Source organism: Phyllobates terribilis, unplaced genomic scaffold (genome assembly GCF_046119375.1).
Source record: "Phyllobates terribilis strain yellow unplaced genomic scaffold, ASM4611937v1 Scaffold_11__3_contigs__length_659146591, whole genome shotgun sequence".
In the NCBI taxonomy this organism is placed as follows: Eukaryota; Metazoa; Chordata; class Amphibia; order Anura; family Dendrobatidae; genus Phyllobates; species Phyllobates terribilis.
In genome coordinates, this window is record NW_027362771.1 from 350,282,109 (window position 1) to 350,299,793 (window position 17,685).

At 39.7% G+C, this 17,685-nt stretch overlaps 1 protein-coding gene across 1 annotated transcript in view; it reads right to left on the reverse strand.

Moving 5' to 3' along the window:
• Positions 1–269: 269 nt before the first annotated feature.
• LOC141165167 (neuronal acetylcholine receptor subunit alpha-5-like) overlaps positions 270–17,685 on the reverse strand; it is a 54,999-nt gene continuing 37,583 nt past the window's right edge. The window contains exons 2-6 of the mRNA XM_073650805.1: positions 11,828–11,985; positions 10,858–10,902; positions 6,771–6,880; positions 4,928–5,759; positions 270–569 (exon numbers count right to left, since the gene is read on the reverse strand). Of these exons, the coding sequence (XP_073506906.1) occupies positions 396–569; positions 4,928–5,759; positions 6,771–6,880; positions 10,858–10,902; positions 11,828–11,985 (1,319 nt within the window). The 3' untranslated portion in view covers positions 270–395. The remainder of the gene's footprint in view (positions 570–4,927; positions 5,760–6,770; positions 6,881–10,857; positions 10,903–11,827; positions 11,986–17,685) is intronic.

Here is a 17,685-nt window from a genome sequence, read left to right on the forward strand (position 1 = left end):
GGCACCCCAAAGCCTATAGGTAAAAAAGTAGTCACTTATGGTTGTAGTGACTCCAACTGACATTTGCACAGACGGCCATCAAAGTTCACATGGAAGGACAGCAAACAGAGTTCTTGAAAGCAGTGAGGAGTTAATAGACAAAAAATATTATAACTAACTTTTCATACCATCTCAAAGTTAACCATTATCTAAATGTATGAAAGTTGCTCTTAAATGAAACAGATATTTACAAAATAGTTGCAACAAAATTTTAATAGTTTTTATTTTTTTATTTAAATATTCAGGCTATCGAAATAAAAATATCTTCTTTCAAAGCATTCATTTTCAAAATATACAATACAGCAGCAAATATAATATATGCATTCAATATCTTCAGATTTTTGCAATAAAATAGTCTATGTAGTCCTGTCCCCATGCATGTTCCCAATATGTATAGGCACAATAATATTTGCCCACTTGTGTATAACAGGGATAAATAGAAATATAGACCCAATAACTGAAACAAGAAGAAATGTCCATAAAAACATCCGGTCCAGTACCTGAGCAACAAACTTCCAGTCTTCAACAACCTGCAAAATTAACAAAATCACTTGATGTGTTAAGCCGCTACATTATGAATATTACCAATATAGAACAGGGCAGAATGCTGTTTGAATTTGTAATATGAGTATATACATTTATTGGGATGTTTCCAGTTTGTTCTCTGCCATTTAAAGCTTAAGGCCATGCCCCACTATCAGTATTTGGTCAGTATTCAATCAGTATGTTTTCTTAGAAGTGGGAACCAAAACCAGGAGTGGGTGATAAATACAGAAGAGGTGACATGTTTCTATTATACCTTTTCTCTGATTGTTCCACTCCTGGTTTGGGCTTCCACTCCTGAGAAAGCATACTGACCGAATACTGATAGTGGGGCCGTGGCCTAAAAGGTTTTTTCCATCTCCAAGATCCTATCCCAAAAAGTAGTAGATGTAATAATAACAATAATAGCAAATACATCCAATTAAAAATGTAGTATAGTTCTTCGGATTTGCTATGCCGCTTAACTCATGTGTTGGGCACTGCAGTAACTTAGGTAGCTATTGTTAAGACCACTCATATAGTGACAATTAGTTCATTGTTAGTGGTCGTAACCATGGATACCTAATATTCTGCAATGCCCTGCTCATAGGGTAAGTGACATAGCTAATCAGAAGAACGATACTACATTTCTAATTGGAGGTATTTGTTAATATTGTTACACCTACTACATACTGTGATAGGATCTTGGAGATGGGAATAACCCTTTAAGTCATATATGGGTACATTATTAGCCTACCACAATCTATAAACTGGAATATGCAGCATTACATGTCATGTTACAAGGGTATTCTCCGAATGGCATATACAGTATCTAAGACAGAAGGCAAAACATAAAGGAAATATCCTCACTTTGTTAAAGGGGTTGTCCAGGAATGAGTATTTGAGGATCTATGTGCATTGTAGGTCCAACACCTTCCTCTCCCACCGATCAGCTGTTTTTGTTCCGGTAACAGCCGGATGTAAACACTTTAAATGAAGCTGTTGATCGCAGTTCATTTCAAAGTGTAGCAGTCGCTGCAGCTACTGCAGTACAGTTTCTATTCAAAAGAACAAGAGCTGTGCTGAAGAAGCTGGTAATGACCGGCAGTGGCTGCTACACTTTGAACGGAACTGCGCTCAATAGCTTCATTTAAAGTGTTTACATCTAGTCGTTGCCAGAGGAAAAAACAGCTGATCACTTGGTGCCGAACCCACAACGATCTTCTATTGATAACGTATCCTGTAGATAGGTCATCAGATTCCTATACCCAGACAGCCCATTTAAGTCATGTGAAGTATGCCTATGTGCATCTACGGGGATTATGGAGAGACCCAGCTTAAGTAGGTCAAAACCGCCTTTAACATAGTGGTAAACTGTAACTATTTCTCAACACTCCCTCAGTTAGAAAATATGAGGAGGGGAAACTAGAATAAAAGAAACTTTGATAGACTCCTCAGTCTCAGAAGAAAATGACAAAAGCTTGAGAAAAATGAGAAGAAAGACCAAGCAAAACAAACATAAGATAGGACTTCATAAGGTTGTAGACAAATAGGGAGGTTATAGGGGATATCCAGGACTTCGTGAAAAACAAAAAACATGCCTAAGCTCTAACAGGTAGATAGTTGCTTCCTACCTGCCTGTTATGCCCAACGCCGTTCATTTCCAGCACAGAGCGATCACAGACCGCTCCTGCCGGAAATTCAGCTGCCTCTGCTGACGTCACATCGACAGAATGGCAGATTCTTTTCCGCTCCGCTCTGTTGACCGGCCGGGACTTCAACGTCATTCTGTTTGACAGCCGGATTCCCGCTGCCTAACTGGGGGAGCCGACTGTTTATCAGAATGATGTCGGAAGCCACACTGTGTTGACAGAGCAGGGTGGAAAAGAAGCCGTCGCTCTGTCGAAGTGATGTCAGCACGTCTGACCGCTCTGTTCTGGGGAAGAACGCCGCCGGGCAAAACAGGCAGGCAAGTAACAACCACCTGCCTGTTAGTGCTTAGGCAATTTTATTTATTTTTTTTCACAAAGTTCCAGATATCCCCTTTAAATAAACTGTATGATGAATGTATTATAAGACGTACAAATTCAAGGCTAATCTCTATATGTTTTATTATAGATTTTTCAATTAATATTTGTTTCTCCCTAAGTGAGAATTTGTGTCTATAGATGGCCTTGGGGGAAGGTTGCTTGGTAAACATAAAGGAAAATGTACTGTACATATGAATACCCTGAACTGTAAGTATTCATACTGAGCTTTTATGCATTTATATGACAGTGAGTGATTACAGCTAAGAAGGGACAAGGGGAAATCAGCAGAGGGTATTCTAAAGCCATACATGAGTGCAGGAGGGGTCTGGTCTGTGTCTACGGGCGTCTCACATCATAAGTCAGTACTTCTAAAAGAAATGCACTGCAGAATATTGTATGACATAGTAATGTAATGTATAGATACAGTAACGCGGAGAGATCAGGGAGCTGTTAAGGAGAACAGACAAAGGAAACAAAAATGCACTCTTATATGGTGAAGGAAGGGCCATTGCTTGAGAATCAGACTGTTCACACATTTGTGGTGAATATCTAGACTATATGACATAATAGAGAGGATCTCAGTTTTATAAATTAACCAGAATGCGTTATAATGTATTAAAATGTAAGAAGTGTTTACCTTTTATGTTAAATAAAAAGGTAAGATTTAGTGCGTTTTCTATTTTCCTCTAGTTAATAAGTGGCTTTCATTGTAGCAAGTCTACAGAGTGACCATGTGCTGTATATTGTGCAAAATCTAAATATTCAAAAAACAGAGCAGAAAAAAGGCAGTCATATTTATCAACACAAGTCAGAAAAATAACGCGCTTACAGGATGCAGTAGCCCCAATCATAAAGGCGGGGGCAGCACAGGTGCAAAATACTGATGAAACAACCACTCACAATCTACCAATTCTTAGAGGGGGTGGTCGCCTAGTATTAGAAATTCTCATGGATAAGGCTTGTACAGATTTAGTGCACAGTGTCTTACAGCCTATTAGTGGAGCACATACTATTAGATCAGGTGGCCTGCCCAGCAATATATAAGTGCACCCCTTAGGGACAGGTACCCTAGTTTACAAGGCCAACAATGAAGGGCCTGGCTGCATCATGCATAGAAATGAAAAACGTGCAGTAAAATATATATCGAAATCTTGCTCTCTTTGAATGGCTCCTGTGTTCAGTGTGGTAGTCCTGCTGCTCCCATACTTCTCCTTGTAATAGGTACTCTACAGCATGGTTCCATCAATAAACTATTTTAAAGAGGTTGTCTCTCAATCTCTTCATGACAACCCCTGTAAATACAGTAGGTCCCCTGCTTGGGAGCTCTATGTGGTAGAATGGTGAGCTTACATTTATTTTCAAACATTGTTCCGTGCTAACAGAAATGAAGAGGTGGCCTCTTGTGTCTGGTTCTCTCAATTCATTTGTATGGGAAATACAAAATCTGCTTAGCAAGCACCCTTGAAAAACTTTGGAGCTCCCTTTCGAATGAATGGGAGACAGCCTTACACAAGCTTCCACCTCTACACTTCTAGTTGCATCTTCCAGGCTCCTATGATGTAGATACATGTTAGTTGCAGAGGTAGGTCCAACATCTGTCAGACATTTATGGCATATCTACAAAGTATGCCATATATTGTCCCACATGGGACAAACTGCTTATGAGCAAAATCTAAGGCCCAGAATTTAATTGTTAGCTCAAGATGTAACGTATTTCATTGAAAAGAAAATTTGTTTGGGGTTTTCCTCAAAGATAATGGCTCATCACTGGGTGAAACGGTTCCATTAGGCTCATTCAGGAATGCTATGTTTGCTCACATTTATTCTGGTTTTATTTTTATATTTTCATTTATATTATCTGAACCCATCATCATGGTATAGCAATGTTGAATACATTGTTAACTTGATGTAAACTACTATTCATACCATAAAATCAAGGGAAAGTAGCCATGCCCAGCTATGTGAGAAGCACATCGTTTCGTTAAGGCACATTGTTATGTAACCTTTTCTCCCAGATCGAAATACGCTTGAAATGTAAAGTTTGATGACTTTGTGTATCTACATGTGTAATAATATGCATCTCTTGGTTTGTAGTGTGTACTGCGTGAGATGTATGGAGCAGGGAAGGTTGGAATGAGACGTGGGAATTGTGATTTTCATTTATTACATTGCTCTTATAAATGAAAAAAAGTGTATCTGATTAAAAAGAGGGTTGTCTTCATGAAACATTTCCTTCAACTATTTGTCAATTATAGTCTTCAAAGTACTTGTAAACTACTGACAAAGTTTAACGTAAGCTATATAACTTCATATAATTTTATAGAAAGTATACATACCTCACGCACTTCATGCTCCTTTACCACATGCCGTGTTATATAACGAATAGAATCCAAAGCTGCTTCCAACGTGTTCCTAGACTTTCCTGGTCCATTTACTATACCAGTGTCTTCATTTCGTGTAAAGTACCTGTCCACATGGCTCCTCATACATAGCAGTTTAGGAAGTTTGTGAAGAAAGATTTTTCGGACCCAAGGGGCCATTGCATTATGTGTTGAAGAAGAGCGATTGTGAATGTTTATGGCAAATACTGTTATAACAATAGATAAAGTCACAAATATCATGGTAAACACTAAGTATTCTCCAATTAGTGGGATAACTTTGGAGGATGATGGAATTATTTCTTCAATCACTAAGAGAAAAACAGTCAGAGACACAAGCACAGAGGTGCAAAGAGAGACCTTTTCTCCTCCATTAGAAGGAAGATAAAAAACAAGAATTGTTAAAAAGGAAAGTCCAATGCAAGGAATAATGAGGAAAAGAGTATAAAATAGAGGCAAACGTTTGATAATAAAAGAGTAGGTGATGAAGGGGTACCAACAGCAGCCATCTGTTCGGTTCCCCTTGTTTCCTGTAGCAGTTACTATTTCCCATTCTCCATTATCAAAGAAGTCTCTCTTGTCCACATCAAAGTCTTCAATGATGATATCAACTTGTGATCCATCATAAGTCCAAGAACCAAACTTCATGGAACAGTTTTGAAGGTCAAATGGGAAAAATGTTACATCAATTGTACAAGAACTTTTATAATTTGCAGGTGGGGTCCAGTTGATTGTGCCATCATATCTCACTACAGCTTTTGTCACAGAGCCTTCAAAACGGCCATCAGCACTAAAATAGAAGACAATGATCAACATTTTATTTTTATGCACATCAGTTTTCACTTGTTATTTACTTTACAATTTTAGTTAGTTTTTATCATTTCTTTTGGCTCTGTATGAAGTGTTCTTAAAGGGGTCATCTGGTAGAAAAGCTATTTTAAATTATCCCATTGGGACATTCTGTGATAACAAATTTTGTCTTTTACCTGGGACTCTATGAATCTCGCAATAAATATATATACCTTCCTGTTGTAGTTTTGACATTTTTGTGGCCTAAATTATGAGGAATTTGTTGGCCACACCTGTCCATGCTCTCTCCGGGCTTCGCTCTGTCCACATTTCAAAAAGTTGGTGGAGTGGTCTGGAACTGACAGAATAACCTCCGAAGTCAAAACAATTTTGCGCAACTACCACTTGTGCAAAGGTTTTGTGATTTTTGAAGCAGTTTGCCGAATTCACCATGTTCATAAATGATCGCTGATGCATCCAGCAGTAGGACATTCGCTGATCGGGTAAATTATGGCATACACTTCTAACAAGAATGCAATTGGCATTTATGCATTACTTTATGCCCATTTTCAGGATTTTTTAAGTCACTTTTTTCTTTTTCGACTCGTGGTTTTCTCTGTTTTTTGTGCAACAATTCATCAAAATGGCAGACACAATTAATGAATATTGCGCGGCGCCCAATTTTGTCTCCTTTTTCTGTCTTTTACTGGTTCCACCACCTTCAAGCAGGAAAAGGCAAACGTTTCGCAAAATGTGCCAAAAAATGTGCCAATGTAACTGGTGTCTATAAAATCACTCCTTGGGGGACTGTAGTAGAGTTTAGCCAAATTTTTTTACTTTCTTTCTTGTGTATAATAGGAGGATATTATATTTAACATTTGTATTTGTTTTATTGGTTATAGCAGCTAATATCCTACCTGTGATATGGTAATGCTATCAACAAAACTAAAGAGCTGCCATTGTCATTTTCTTTGTTTAGTGCTGTATTTAGCACTGTATGTTATGCACTTACTTATCATAAAGAACAATATCGGGAATCCAGATAGAATCTGATGGCACACGTATTGAAGTTATCCCAGCAAACTCATTTGGAGCCCATCTTAGTTTGACATCTACCCACTCCTGAAGAGAAAAAAAGGTTTAAATATAGAAATCACTTTTATGATTTTATTGAGACATTTCATATTTTCTGGTTCCCAGTCCCTCCTTCACATGTTACAATTAGGTATATTTGGGCTGCTGTAATCAATTATCACTGTTGCGACTTGTAGCACTGAAGGTTTTTAAAATACCATTCATTCAAAGCTGTACAGTCATGGCCAAAAGTTTTGAGAATGACACCAAAATTATATTTTCACATGATCTGCTGGCCTCTGGTTTTTATTAGGGTTTGTCTGATGTTTATATCACATATAGAAATATAATTGCAATCATATTATGAGTACCAATAGGTTATATTGACAGTTAGAATGAGTTAATGCAGCAAGTCAATATTTGCAGTGTTGCCCCTTCTTCTTCAAGACCTCTGTAATTCTCCCTGGCATGCTCTCAATCAACTTTTGGACCAAATCCTGACTGATAGCAGTCCATTCTTGCATAATCAATGCTTGCAATTTGCCAGAATTTGTTGGTTTTTGTTTGTCCACCCATCTCTTGATGATTGACCACAAGTTCTCAATGGGATTAAGATCTGGGGAGTTTCCAGGCCATGGACCCAAAATCTCTATGTTTTGTTCCATGAGCCATTTAGTTATCACCTTTGCTTTATGGCAAGGTGCTCCATCATGCTGGAAAAGGCATTGTTGGGCGCCAAACTGCTCTTGGACAGTTGGGAGAAGTTGCTCTTGGAGGACATTCTGGTACCATTCTTTATTCATGGCTGTGTTTTTAGGCAAGACTGTGAGTGAGCCGATTCCCTTGGCTGAGAAGCAACCCTACACATGAATGGTTTCAGGATACTTTACAGTTGGCATGAGACAAGACTGGTGGTAGCGCTCACCTCTTCTTCTCCGAATAAGCTGTTTTCCAGATGTCCCAAACAATCGAAAAGGGGATTCATCAGAGAAAATGACTTTGCCCCAGTCCTCAGCAGTCCACTCCCTGTACCTTTTGCAGAATATCAGTCGGTCCCTGATGTTTTTTCTGGAGAGAAGTTGCTTCTTTGCTGCCCTCCTTGAAACCAGCCCTTGCTCAAAGAGTCTCCGCCTCACAGTGCGTGCAGAAGCACTCACACCAGCCTGCTGCCAGTCCTGAGCAAGCTCGGCACTACTGGTAGTCCGATCCCGCAGCTGAAACAGTTTTAAGATACGGTCCTGGCGCTTGCTGGTCTTTCTTGGGCGCCCTGGAGCCTTTTTGACAACAATGGAAGCTCTCTCCTTGAAGTTCTTGATGATGCGATAGATTGTTGACTGAGGTGCAATCTTTGTAGCTGCGATACTCTTCCCTGTTAGGCCATTTTTGTGCAGTGCAATGATGGCTGCACGTGTTTCTTTAGAGATAACCATGGTTAACTGAAGAGAAACAATGATACCAAGAGCCAGCCTCCTTTTAAAGTGTCCAGTGATGTCATTCTTACTTAATCATGACTGATTGATCGCCAGCCCTGTCCTCATCAACACCCACACCTGTGTTAATGGATCAATCACTAAAACGATGTTAGCTGCTCCTTTTAAGGCAGGACTGCAATGATGTTGAAATGTGTTTTGGTGGTTAAAGTTCATTTTCTGGGCAAATATTGACTTTGCAAGTACAGTAATTGCTGTTAAGCTGAGCACTCTTTGACATTCAGGAGTATATGCAAATTGCCATTACAAAAAATGAAGCAGTAAACTTTGGAAAAATTACTATTTGTCTCATTCTCAATACTTTTGGCCATGACTGTAGTATTTTCAGGGAATGAGACTTTTTTGTAAAAACAAAAAACAAAACAAAAACCCAAGCAAAAAAGCAAAAAGCACACACAATAACACACCATACCTTTTTGTTGTGGATTAACCACAGTTTTGCTTATTCACATCAATGAAGAAAACCGCAGCATTAAAGGGAATCTGCCACCACATTTGACCTATCTAAACTATTATTAAGGGCGTATAGATTATAGACTGCTGAAAAAAGTCACCCCTGTATGTCTCATATCAGATGCCTTGTTGTGGATAAATTATCTTTTATTACTTTATGTAAATTACCTCTTCCATGCTATGGGAGGGATGTTGTCTGGAAGATAACTCTGCCTCCAGAGATTATTATACATGAAGGGGGAGTTACCAGTGTGATGTGTGATGGCCGCTCTCTGCTCTCCTGATCTCACTGCAGAGCTGTGTGTGATTATACCTGAAACATCTGCAGGTTCCTCTCAGCTTCAGCTTCCATCTCACAAGCAGACAGGGTTGTAATATTGTTGCAATAAAGCGGAGCTCAAGAGCTGCAAAAAATGTGTTTGCAAGAAGACATATTTTATTTCTCCTGTTCTGTGTTAGTTACTTGTCTCACACTGGTAACTCCTCCTTCATGTAAAATAAGCTGTAGAGGCAGTCTTATCTTCCAGGCAACATCCTTTCCAGAACCTGGAAGAGGTCATTTACACATAAGAAAAACGTGGATTCATCAGGAATAAGACATCAGATCGCAGATATCAATGTATCATTTTTTTCAGCTTCCTATGACCTGTGTGCCAATATTGACGGGTTAGGAGGGTTGATCCTACTGACAGATTCCCTTTAAAAAATGAATGAAACGGTAGAACAAAAATATCTTAGAGTGTTTGTTAAACTGCCTGATCACTGAAAAAAAAAAAAAAGAAAAGAAAATACAGCTTTACATTCTATAAGAACATTAGTGAAGCAATTATTTGTACATGTGTTGTGGAAGCAAAGAGGCAGATAGTCTATGGAAGCTGATATATTTCAGGAGATACGGTACTCCTTGGGTATGCAGATGCATCCTGTAAATGGCAATATAACTGTCTCTGGTAGATATGCACCCTTTGTGACAGCTGTTGCTTTTGCCCAACTTCTTGCCTTTACATAGCTCATGCTGCTCCATCTAAATACCTGTGTATGTTTTATAAAAGTCTTTAGGGACTGAAACCTCATCTTGTACACTATACTCCTATACTTTGGATGATACAAATAAATATTCCCTAAGCATGGCAGATGCATTCTATATAGTCTATGGAGGCTCCTACACATACTTTCTTTCACATTAGAACATTACCCCACATCTCTAGAATACTGACACATTTTTGACACATCTGTTTTGACAGCGTTTCTTATGGATTAATAGTGCTATTTGCTGCATTATTGATCGTCATACAAATTCATTTAAAATCTGTCCAAAACTGTCCAAAGTGATCCCCCGTGCTCTACAATGTGACACGTTGCTATATTTTTCCTTGCTTTACTTTGAGAATAAAGTGAATTTACAAATGGGTTGGACTTCTGGGATACGACTAGCTCAGCTACACACCATTGGTTGGGAGGTAAAAGCATATTGACTATTGTGAAAACTTCCTCTCATCCACATCAGATTTTCTTTTCGTCCTCAAACTAAATGGACTGATTCTTATCAGTGGGCTAGATCCGGTTTTCCTTTGTTTTTGGACTTCGCGTCCATTGCTACCACCCATTTGTCTCATATGAGTAAATTAGCCTGATGAAGGTTTCAAAAAGTTCTTCTAGTAACTGGTGGTGAAGCTGGGGCAGGATGTGGCATGTCCATACCTTCCTGTCCAATTCATTAAAACTGATGGCTTAACAAGAGTAGCATTCTTGTTGCGGCGCACACCACTTATAAGATGTGCCTCTTATATGGTGCGCACCTCTTAATGATTTGGTGCCTTGCACTCCATGCAGACTAGCATAGCGTGACTGTGTGCCATGTCAGTCTTAAACAATTGGCCCCATAGACTACAATGGGTAAATTTTAAAAACGCAAAACTCAGATGTGTGAATGAGGTCTTTGATAAATATAAGAAGACCTAGATTTTTTTTTTGCTAAGGCTTCAGATATGTCTGTAGTGCACTAACATGCTCACTTAGCCCCACACACCACAATAAATGTAACCAGATACATCACATTTCAGTGCCAAGATTACTACATACTTGTTTTAGCCAAACGTTAGTGGTCATCAGTTGATTTTTCTCATCCTGTGAAAGAAAAGAAACATTATATTCATTATCGGAAATTAACATTTTACAAACAATAATGTTTTATTAATACATTAAGTGTTTGTGTATGTGAAAAATAAAAACATTTGGCTATGCAGTGGGGAAAATAAGTACTTGATACACTGACGATTTTGCAAATTTCCCCCCTTTCAAAGAATGGAAAGGTCTGTAAATTTTATCATAGGTACACTTCAACTGTGAGAGACAGAATCTAAAAATAAAACCCAGAAAAATCACCTTGTATGATTTTTACATAATTAAATTGCATTTTAATGCATGAAATATGTATTTGATAACCTACCACCCAGCAAGGATTCTGGCTCTCACAGACCTGTTAGTTTTTCTTTAAGAAGCCCTCCTACTCTGCACTCATTACCTGTATTAATTGCACCTGGTTGAACTCGTTACCTGTATAAAATACACTTGTCCACACACTCAATCACACTCCAACCTCTCCACCATGGTCAATACCAAAGAGCTGTCTATAAATACTTATTTTCCCCACTTTAATTTAGGTACACCAGAAAGTGTTGACTTATTTCTAGACTAATGAATGTAGTCTTGGTATAAATTCACTCAGTAAAATGTCATTTTAACAAAGATAATAAACATCATCAAAGTAAATGGGAGCGATCTATAAATTATTAATGCGGCACGTGAGGCTTTGAAGTGTAAAATACTCCTGTGATAAATTATTTAAACTAAATTACGTGTAAGATCTTTAATACAAAGTCAGTGAAGGTGTCAGCTATATTTTTATATAATCCTCTGTTTCATACCCAGATGATCAAATATTTCAGGTACATAATTGCAATTGATTAAAATATAGAAAAAGAAGAAGAGGGAGATAACCGACATGTAATTTTTCAAAGCAGCAGTAATAAAAAAATATTACTATACATACTACATCCACGAGTTGTGTAATTGCAAGGCCAAACTTTACTTTCACAGTGTCATTTAACTGTTCAACAGGACGGACCCACTTCTGGTAATCTTGCTGTTGAAATAAATATTTGAATAATCTGTCTTCACTTTTTGCTATGAACGATGGCTCGGATATTCCTATAAAAAAAAGAAAAAAAAAAGAATGAAAATATTATATGAAAGTGAGATGATAAGTGTTGAATTGTAGTACTGCTATGGCTGCATGCTTGCATTAGACTCAGGTATACAGCCGTCACAATATTATGGATGACTCTCTGACTGGCACAATGATGGCTGATTATCTGCTGGTATTCTAGCAGTATTGTATGATGTACACTTCTTCGTTGGCATACGTGCAGTAATAGCTGTAATTGTGTAATACTATGGGAGTTTATTGTGCAGTCAGTCTGCTGAGAGCTCTGCAGTTTAGAACAATTCGGGGGCATCATTCATATCATTTGTTCTGGGCACTCAGCCTGAGGATTGTCTCAAGGTTATTACATTGGATGGTTCTGAAGTTGTAAGCGGAATAAAGAGAGGCTGTTCTATGCACTTTTACCTTTCCATGGTTGAGGCTCCCTAGGGCTCTTTCAGATGTCCCTGATCGTCGGTCCGATCTCTGATCGCAATGCACGGACAGGCCACCCATCTCTGGACTTGAGAATGACAGCTTCATATATTGCAATGAGGTTGTCATGCTCAATTCGGGAGACGTGTGGTCAGTCTGTGCATTACAATTCGAGATCAGAAAGATGATCACGGAGATCTGAAAGAGCCCTTACTTCAAGCTAAAGTACTGACATTGCATGACAGCAATATATGTACTAAAATGAGTAGTCAAGTGGCTAATTCTACAAGATCACCAAAACAGATATCAAAATAAGGAAAATTGCAGATGCCTTCTAAAAACTGTTCCTTGAAGAAACCCTTCCCCAGGAGTTTTCTGCTTGGTAAAAGAAGACGGACAGATTTACTATTTCTGTCTAAGGGTATGTTCACACTAGACGTTTTTTCAGCGTTTTTTTATGCATTTTTTATTCAAATTTTCAGCTGTGTTTTACACTACCAGCAAAGTCTATCAGATTTCAGAAATCTCATGCACACACATTGGCTTTTGTATCATCAGTATTTTGTGCTTTGTGTGTTTTTTGGCACAATAGAGCATATCACTTCTTTCAGCATTTTTTTTCAGCGTTTTTCACCCATTGAAAGTAATGGGTGGTGAAAAAACGCTGAAAAAATGCCTACTGTGAACATAGCTATCAGATTTTGCTGCGTTTGTAGTGAAAAAAATCAAGTGCAGCAGTATGTGAAACTCGTTTATTTTTGTGGCTTACCATCTTGTCTTGGTCACCTGAGATGGCAGTTTGGATTAGGAAAGTTTAATTAAATTAGTGATGTGCACAATGTAAACGTTGGCTGAGCTAGGTGTGAGACTGAACCATACCTGTGGCCAACCAAGGTGTGAAATTGAACAATCCCTGAGCAACTCAATGGCACACCACAGTGTGAAAATAGTGTCTTACAAACTCAATGCTCTGCCAATGTCTTATCTTCCCTTCACCTCTAAACTCCTGGAACGCTTGGTCCACTCCCGTCTAATCCGCTATCTCTCAGATAACTCTCTTCTCGACCCTCTACAATCTGGTTTCCGCTCTTTGCACTCCACTGAAACTGGCCTCAATAAAGTCTCTAATGATCTACTAGCAGCTAAATCCAAAGATCACTGCTCCCTGCTGATTCTCCTGGATCTCTCTGCCGCATTTGACACTGTGGATCACCAGCTCTTCCTCACTATGCTCCGCTCTATAGGCCTCAAGGAACCGTTCTCTCCTGGTTCTCCTCCTGCCTCTCTGACCGCTACATCACTGTATCTTTTGCCGGCTCCTGTTCCTATCCTCGTCCCCTTATTATCGGGGTTCCACAGGACTCAGTCCTAGGCCCCCTCCTCTTCTCTCTATACACTGCCCCTATTGGACAAACAATCAGCAGATTTGGGTTTCATTATCATCTCTATGCTGATGACACCTAATTATACACTTCTTCCCCTGACATCACCCCTACCCTAATACAAAATACGGGTGCATCTCACAAAATTAGAATATCATCAAAAAGTTAATTTATTTCAGTTCTTCAATGCAAAAAGTGAAACTCATATATTATATAGAGTCATTACAAACAGAGTGATCTATTTCACGTGTTTATTTCTGTTAATGTTGATTATTATGACTTACAGACAATGAAAACACAAAAGTCATTATCTCAGTAAATTAGAATACTTTATAACAACAGCTTGGAAAATGTTTATAAAATCCGAAATGTTGGCCTACGGAAATGTATGTTCAGTAAATGCACTCAATACTTGGTCAGGGCTCCCTTTGCATCAATTACTGCATCAATATGACGTGGCATGGAGGCGATCAGCCTGTGGCACTGCTGAGGTGTTATGGAAGCCCAGGTTGCTTTGATAGCAGCCTTCAGCTCATCTACATTGTTGGGTCTGGTGTCTCTCATCTTCCTCCGTAGGCCAACATTTCGGATTTTATAAACATTTTCCAAGCTGTTGTTATAAAGTATTCTAATTTACTGAGATAATGACTTTTGTGTTTTCATTGTCTGTAAGTCATAATAATCAACATTAACAGAAATAAACACGTGAAATAGATCACTCTGTTTGTAATGACTCTATATAATATATGACTTTCACTTTTTGTATTGAAGAACTGAAATAAAATTAACTTTTTGATGATATTCTAATTTTGTGAGATGCACCTGTGCAAGGATTGTCTGTCTGCTGTCTCTAACATCATGTCCTCCCTCTATCTTAAACTGAATCTCTCCAAAACTGAACTTCTTGTGTTTCTCCCCTCTACTTACCTAACTCTCGTCTGGACTACTGCAACTCTCCTCTGATCGGTCTCCCTCTTACCAAACTTTCTCCTCTCCAATCCGTTCTGAATGCGGCAGCCAGGGTTGTATTTCTGTCCAGCCTCTTCACCGATGCCTCCACCTTGTGCCAGTCATTACACTAGTAGCCCATTTGCTACAGGGTCCAATATAAACTCATCGCTCTCACCCACAAAGCTCTCCACAGTTCTGCACCGCCTTATATCTCCTCTCTCATCTCTGTCAATCACCCTACATGTGCTCTCCGTTCTACAAATGACCTAAGACTAACATCCCCCATAATCCGAACCTCGCACCTCAGTCTCCAAGACTTCTCTCATGCTGCACCAGTTATCCAGAATGCTCTACCCTAGACGATCCGACTGATGCCTTGCCACCACGTCTTCAAGCGCACTTTAAAAACCCATCTCTTTAAACAAGCCTACCACCTCAACTACTAAGTAAACTAACTTTCCCCTGTTCCCTCCTTCTAAATATTATTATGAATCTGTACCCTACTATTCATTTGTCTCCACACCCTCCATGCACATGATAACTGCACTCGATACTTGAGTATTGCACTTAAACATACGGGCTGATGACCGGATCATTCAACTTTATATGAAAATCCCTATTTATTATAATTGCCAGACCTGAAATAACAGGCACTTTTCACCTATTGTGTGTCCCCCCCTCCCCATTCCCTTGTAGACTGTAAGCTTGCGAGTAGAGATGAGCGTTGTTCTACTCGAACTGTTCGCCAATCTCAAATTCGAGCTGTTTTGGGCGGTGTTCGAGCCGGTCGGCGAACACGAACAATTTGAGAAAAATTCGGCTGTTCGAGGTTATGTTCGATAACTGTTCGTGCACCAAAATCATAACTGGATTTTTTCTCAGTAATGATGAAAATTAATGTTAATACGCAGTTTGAGTGTACAGCGGGGCGGGGGGAGGGGCAGGGGATGGATCTCTGCAGGAACAATGAAGATCTCCATTTTTTTTTCTCTTTCCCGCATTTGCAGTGGGAAGGTGCAATCTGTCAGCCTATCAGCACCGCACACACGGAGCGAAGTGCTTTTTTTCACACAAGCAAGGGCATGTGTGATTGGCAGTGTATGTCACATGTCCTTGCCCTATAAGACCAAGCCATTTTCCCCGTCGCCACCATTTTCTCACTGCTGCAGCTGCGTATTAGACGGCACCGCTGTTGCTGTGTGCGCTATACCTTGTTAATTTCAAGCCAATTTTCGCACAAATATACAGATAGCTTGGGAGTAGGGAATAGTTGTGATTGCAGTCCTTTTAAGGACTAGGTTACAGCATTTCCTACGACTTTTATCAAGCAGGTCTGTGCTCTTAAATAGATAGATTGTGGGAGTAAAGACTAATTGTAATTGGAGTCCTTTTCAGGACTAGGTTACATCAGTTCCTATCAGTTTTTGCCAGGCAGGTCTGTGCCAGTACTGTGCAAGTTTTTTTCACAGCATTTGGCTGAATCTAGCAAAGCTAATCCTTTTTGGCCTATTGCAGAGTGTGTTAGTCAGTGGAGTAGCCTATCTGTGTTGCAAGATATACCACCTGTGTATAGAATACCAATTTTTTTACTGCACCTAGTGAAGTAAAATCTTTTGGGCATAGCATCATTCTATTAGTCCATCTATACTGACCTCCATCAGGTTGCAAATTAAAAATAATTTTTTTCTGCATCTAGCTCTGAAAAAATATTTGGGCTTCTAGCAGTGTGTGGGACTTGGTCTATTAGTCCATCTATACTGACCTCCATCAGGTTGCAAATTGAATAAAAAAATTTTCTGCATCTAGCTCTGAAAAAATATTTGGGCTTCTAGCGGTGTGTGGGACTTGGTCTATTAGTCCATCTATACTGACCTCCATCAGGTTGCAAATTAAAAATAATTTTTTTCTGCATCTAACCCAGCCAATAGTTTTGGCCTAATACCACAGTTTGGCCACTCAGCTCTGCTCGGTTACCATCCATTGTTTTTTTGTGCAAACAACTCCAGAGTTGTGAATTAGTTAACCACCAAAATGAGTGGAAAAAGGCCTGCTGCTGGTGGAAAGGGGAATAGGCGTGTTGGGAAGGGGAAAAAAGGTTGTGTCCGTGGGGTAGGTGCAGAAGAAAGACCATCTTCCAGCCAAACTAAAATGTCTACTTCTTTTAGCGGACAATGTGATAAGATCCCTTTCTTACGGCCACGCCAATCGCTACAAATTCCAGATGAGGCACAAAAACAGCAGGTGCTTCAACGGATATCAAGTGCTCCTTTAAGTGGGCTCTCCTCCACATCAACTTCAACATCACAAATACTCCAGTCCTCAAAGGTGTCACCCAAATCGCACTTGCTTCCTCACAGCTCCCAAATCTCCAGCTGCCCGTCTGAGTATGAGGTAGAACAGATGGTTGAGTCTGCAGAGCTGTTTACTCATACTATAGCCTGGGAATCAGAGGTCGACTCCAGCGCTTCTGTGAATCCAGACGAGGAAATGATCTGCACTGATGCCCAGAATCTTTATGAGTCGGATCCAGGACCAGACGCAGAAGGTTCTGACCATAATGTAGACCCTCATTCCCAAACTGTAACTCCTGTTGGTGGAGACAATGAGGAAGACGATGATAAGACTCAAATACCTGATTGGAGCGACAACTTTAGTTTTTTGTCAGGGCAGGAACAGGTTGGCTCTGAGGACGACGGGTGTGATAACGCACAGGGTGATGATGATGAGGTTGGAGATCCCACTTACTGTCAACCCACAGTCAGCCAAGAGATGAGGTCAGCAGAGGAGGTGGAGGAAGATGCTAGTGACGACGAGGTCAGGTTGCGCCTTCCTGGACAGAGACGTAGTACTGGAAGCACGTCAACAACTGCATCCTCAAACACAACTCTGCCTCTTACCACAAGTCGTGGTGGCTCTTCAGGTCGCATGGGTGCTAAG